We start from the raw sequence: 6,000 nt of genomic DNA on the forward strand, positions 1-6,000 counted from the left end.
TGAATTTGAGAAGTGCCTTCAGTTTAACTCCAAGTCTACAGGAAATAAGGGAAATTTAGGAACAAGTTAAATGATGCCACCAGGAAGCAGTACGCCAAAGCTAGAATGTCAAGAATATAACATTGTACAGGACAAATGACTGGTTTTGTGAATAAATTAATGACATAAAAGAAGCATAGGGAGAAGGATGAACTGTTTGTTATAGAATAAAAGTACCTGAAAGGTATAATAATCAAATGCAAATTGTAGACCTTGTTTGGATATGGATTTGAATCTTTAAAATGCAATTTTGAAAAAATTTGGAGAAATTTTTAAATCACCTGGATATTATATATATTAAGGAATTGTGAATTTTGTGTATAACAGCATCATAGAGTTTATAATAAGATAAATATACAGTTAGAAATGTGTACTGAGGTATTTACCAGTTGAATAACATGATGTCTGGGATATACTCTAAAACACTACAGGATGAAAAAGCGACTGCATATCAAAATAAGAGTGGGCAAAATGTTATATTATTTCTTCTGCTTTTCTGTAGGTTTGCCATAATTTTTCAAGAAGTGTTTTATGGGGCTTCCCTGGTGGCACAGTGGTTGAGAGTCCGCCTGCCGATGCAGGGGACACGGGCTCATGCCCCGGTCCGGGAAGATCCCACATGCCGCGGAGCAGCTGGGCCCGTGAGCCATGGCCGCTGAGCCTGCGCGTCCGGAGCCTGTGCTCCGCAGCGGGAGAGGCCACAGCAGTGAGAGGCCCGCATACCTCAAAAAAAAAAAAAAAACAAACAAAAAAACAAACAAACAAAAGAAGTGTTTTATGGAAGATGGGAAACATTTTTCCAGTTTTTTAAAAGACCAAGTGAGGAAATTCCTGTCAAGCAGTTTTAAAGTACATATTCTTGAGGCTACCCTGCAGCCTCAGCACTGAATTAGCCTAGGACCTTACAGTTCTACAGAACTACAAATGATGTCATTAATTTGGATCTTATTTATTAAGATTTTGTAGCAATTCAGAGGTGGTATGGGCTAAAGTTTCTTTTAGTTTATATTTAAGTTGTTAGTAATAGTATCATTTTCATTAAAGTAATACATGTATGTAAATGAATTGGTGTATAGATTTAGTGTTGTACTGTAAAATGTGAACCACACATGTAATTTAAAATTTTCTAGGAGCCGTTTTAAAAGAAACAGCGAGATTAATTTTAATAGTATATTTTATTGAACACAGGGTACAAAATACTATCATTGCAACATACTGCAAATAGTAAATTATTAATGAGATATTTTAAATTCTTTTTTTCATACAAAGTCTTCAAAATTCAGAAGACAGCAAATCTCTATTAGGACTAGCTACATTGCCAGTGCTCTGGAGCCACACGAGGCTAGTGGCTACCAGGTTGGACAGCACAGGTATTGAAAGAGCTTATGATGATGAAATCTTGCTCCTGTGTATCCTTACCCCGTCCCATTTCCCAGAGGCAACCTTTGTTTTAACTGTTGTGGTTATTCTGTTGTTGCCTCCATTTTTTGTATACATTATGTTGGTCTTGTTTTATCAGCTTTCAGACAGCACAGCCCACCCAACACCTTGGTGTGGAGGTCTGTCTTGCCTGGCCCACCTCATGACTTTTGGACTAAATTGTTCTGAATTATTTTAGAACTTACCCTTTCTCGTGATTATTTAGTTATATTCTCTCCTGTAACCATCAACCCAGTCCTCCATGCTTTTTTCAAAGGTAGAAGGTGATAAACAACATATATTATTATGGCTATGTAAATATATAGTGTAGGCAAAGTGTGTGCTAGGATTACATTTCCCTCTTTGTAAGGTTCTAACGTCATGACACTTACTTAGGCCGTGAGTCAGTGTTCCAAGCATGAAAGTCAAATAAATCTTCTATATTGTATCAGTTCTTAAAATCATGTTAAATTTTAATCCAGTTCTTATTTAGACTGTTTCTTGGATGTTGTTAACTTCTGTGGAGTTTCTAATTTTCTTTTTTCCTTCAGTATGTAACTTGATCATGTATTCTTCCACCTGCTTTAGTAACTAGTAACCATGTAGGCCTTCTGGGTCCTCCTTGGCAGCTCTCTTGAGTTGAATCCATTGTTTCTTGGATTCCTTGTCTTTCTTTTTTGTTTGTTTTTGTTTTTGTTTTTTTGCGGTTCTCGGGCCTCTCACTGTTATGGCCTCTCCCGTTGCGGAGCACAGGCTCCGGACACGCAGTCTCAGCGGCCATGGCTCACGGGCCCAGCCGCTCCGCGGCATGTGGAACCTTCCGGGACCAGGGCACGAACCCGTGTCCCCTGCATCGGCAGGTGGACTCTCAACCACTGCGCCACCAGGGAAGCCCTCCTTGTCTTTCTTTCTCTGATAACTTCCTTATGAAAAGCGTGTAGAAAGAAACTGGAGCCCTTGCATGTCTGAAACGGTCTTCCTTCTGCCTTCACATTTGATTGAGGTTTTCTGGGAATTACAGGATAGAAACAAGGCTGGAATATACTAAAGGAGAAGGTACTGGGAGTGGTCGAGAGACAGAGGGACACAATGCCTGGTGGAACCCTAGACTCAGTCAGAGAAGTCCAGCCCAAAACAGGAAGGATGAGAGCAGAATGGAAAAGGAGAGGAAACCTAGCCTAGAACATGCCAAATTTTCAACCCCAAACTTTGAGAGCTTTGTTCCCTTGTTCCAGGTATTAAAGCTCCCACCAGGAAGTTAGATAATGATGGTAATTAGTTAGTTAAATGTTGGTATATTGGCTTCTGGTGTACTTGGTGGCACCCTAGAGGCTTGTCTATTGCCAGCATCTAGGGACTAGCAACCTACTAGTTGGCTCTCCAGCCACGCCCTTAAAGCAAAGCCTGTTTGTCCACGCCCCTGCTCCCACTATCCCATAAAATTCCCACTCAGAGAGGAGCCATAATGGGAAAACAGTTCTATTTTTATAACAGCAGAAGAAATCCAGGCCAGCAGCACAGTCCTCTTTCTTAAATGTAATCGTACAACCAAGAGACATCACACATATGAGGGGAGTCAACAACATGTGAGGGGAGATCCAAGATAAATAGCAAAACCACCCCTGGAAGATGATTCAACCGAACTCTTTTAAAACTGTACATAATTCTTGATTAGATTGCCGAAGGAGTTATATTCATGAAACTAAGGGGGTATTAGGAGAAAAAAACAGCCAGGACAAGATTACAGATACTGTTGCTGAAATTTAAAAATTCAAAGAACTAAGTGTGGGGGAAGCCAGGCAAGGAGGGGGAAAAAAAAATTCAAAGGACTAAAGTAAAGGAAACTTCACAGAAAAATAGGGAAGATATGTGAAGAGAAAGGAGAGGAGATGTAGAGAACCAACTGAGACTATCAGGAATCCTAGAAAGAAGAAAATGGAGAAGAAAATCATGTGGAAGAGAATTCCCAGGGATGAAAGGGTCCGTTGAACGCCCAGCACAATGACTGACAAAAGATATACCAAGATAATTCATAGCAAAACTGTAGAATATCAAGAAAAGGAGGAGGAGTGTAAATGTTTTCATAGAGCAAGAGAGACCATATTGTCAGTACAGCTTTTGGCACACAGAAAACAAATGTCTAGCTTTGTGGTGGCAGGTGAGAAGATTTAGGTTGCAAATTTGGTGTATTCTAGCCTATGGCTTCCCTTTTGCATCCTGCTTACCTTTGGGAAATTTAAAATCACTTTAAATTTCAGTTTAAAATTTAAGCCACTGTTTAATTAGTAATTTCCTCATCCCCAGCCTCTGCCCCAGTCTCTGCCTGTTCTCCATAAATCACACCATATCAAAAATGTTACAGCACTTGAAATTAAAGTATCTTTAACAGTACTGAAATAGTGATATATTTCATCCATACAATTGGAAACAAATTCAGTAGTAGGAAATAATAGCAAAATGTGTGTGTGTTTATGTTATTATTTATATTAGTATGTGGCTATTACCTATTTATATATTGTTAGCTTTTATAGGGATTATATACCATATTTCATCAACTGTAGGATGTCAGTAATTATTAGAAACACCATTTTTCATGAAACATTAAAACACTGCAAATTAACTCATGACATTATAAGGTAGATTTCAGAGATGTTAAATGTGGAAAAATGTGGATTTTAGAATCAACAAAATATACTTAGCAATATATACTATGCAATAGACTCATTTTCTTCAGTAGAGGCTTCAGTTCTGGGGTTTTTTTGTTTTGTTTTTTTGCGGTACACAGGCCTCTCACGTTGCGGAGCACAGGCTCTGGACGCGCAGGCTCAGCGGCCATGGCTCACGGGCCCAGCCGCTCCGCGGCATGTGGGATCTTCCCGGACCGGGGCACGAACCCGTGTCCCCTGCATCGGCAGGTGGACACTTAACCACTGTGCCACCAGGGAAGCCCTGATTTTCTACTAATAAAGATTACAAAATAGCTTTTTATCAAAATTGTGTGTCTTCTATTTGGAGATGGCAGTTCAGGGAACTATTATTAAGAAATATAGGGCTTCCCTGGTGGCGCAGTGGTTGAGAGTCCGCCTGTCGTTGCAGGGGACACGGGTTCGTGCCCCGGTCCGGGAAGATCCCACATGCCGCGGAGCGGCTGGGCCCGTGAGCCATGGCCGCTGAGCCTGCGCGTCCGGAGCCTGTGCTCCGCAATGGGAGAGGCCAGAACAGTGAGAGGCCCATGTACCGCAATAAATAAATTAAATAAATAAAAAGTATATCTGAATAAGGAAATATCTGCATAAATATATACTAAAATGTTCATTCTGTTCATCTCTACGTGAATGGAATTGTGGGTATTTTTAAGTGTTCTTCCTTTTGCTTGTCTTTGTGACTTTTCTCTAATGAGCATTGTAATTCTTGTTAATTTTTAAAGTGGTCATTTCATTTTAGGAAAGGGGAAAATAGGCAAAAATCTGCAGAATTTGGGTCTGGGATACACCATTCCAGAGAACTGTGCTAAAAATTACTTATCCCTTCCTCTGTATATATTAATTACTGTTTTTATGTTAAGCTTTTGTTTGTTTGCTGCATACATGTGAAAGAAGTGGTTATATACAAGGATTTAATTGTCTGTTTATACCAAGAATTATTATAATTAGTAGAACATAGTTCCACTGGATATTTAACCATCCAGGTCTGATGAGGGAGTTACAGGAAAGGAAAACTTTGGTACATAAAATTTACTGTTTTTTTTTTCCATTTTGATCAGGATTATAACCAAAACAGATGTGTGAGAGGTGACAGAAGAGGGGGCCATTGGTCTCACTAAGAATGCCCTGCCTTCTGCAGCTCTGTTTCAGAAGACCAAGAGGGTGACTTACAGACGAATACTTCTGGGGATGATAACAAGTATCTAGACATGTATTTCCATGTCTAGCCAGATGGCACTGGAAACAACCATTCAGTTTTGTGAATCTCACCGAACAATATGGGTTTACTGGAATTCTTCCAGTCATCATGCCCTTTGGTTGTCATTATCTTGCAGGTGTGTCAGAGATATGCAGCTATGGTAGTGACTGCAAAACTGACACATAGCATTTATTAATCCTGAAGAAAAGTGTATGTACTATTTTTCAGTATGTTTATCATGAATATGCTACAACTATTTCTTGAAAGCAAACCTTTTTATTACTTTTGTGTGAATTTATTTAACATAACTGTTATGTCTGTTGTGTTTAAGGAAAATTCTAGAGGTTAGGTATTTAATTGTAAATATGCAAGGAAACTTTTAAGAATTCAGAATAAACGTAGACAAGCACATGTATCTGGGAATTCAGATGTTAAGATATATGGAAAAACATTAAAGTGATGGGTGGACTTGTGACAGCAGTAGCATTTTAAATTTCTAAAGACTTATCCTGTATATATATGTGTATATATATATAATATGCAGCAGCAGCAATTTTATAAGTATTGTTTGACTTTATTAATACTAGATTATATAGTCTCAGCCTTAATTCTATGCTTACGTTATTTTGTAATTTTTTA

General features: G+C 38.9%; 1 protein-coding gene across 1 annotated transcript in view; it reads left to right on the top strand.

Moving 5' to 3' along the window:
- SMCHD1 (structural maintenance of chromosomes flexible hinge domain containing 1) overlaps positions 1-5,536 on the top strand; it is a 128,692-nt gene extending 123,156 nt beyond the window's left edge. The window contains exon 48 of the mRNA XM_079942278.1: positions 5,222-5,536. Coding sequence (XP_079798404.1) covers positions 5,222-5,246 — 25 coding nt within the window. The 3' untranslated portion in view covers positions 5,247-5,536. The remainder of the gene's footprint in view (positions 1-5,221) is intronic.
- Positions 5,537-6,000: the final 464 nt, after the last annotated feature.

The sequence above is a fragment of the Stenella coeruleoalba genome (assembly GCF_951394435.1).
Source record: "Stenella coeruleoalba genome assembly, chromosome: 14".
Taxonomy (NCBI): domain Eukaryota; kingdom Metazoa; phylum Chordata; class Mammalia; order Artiodactyla; family Delphinidae; genus Stenella; species Stenella coeruleoalba.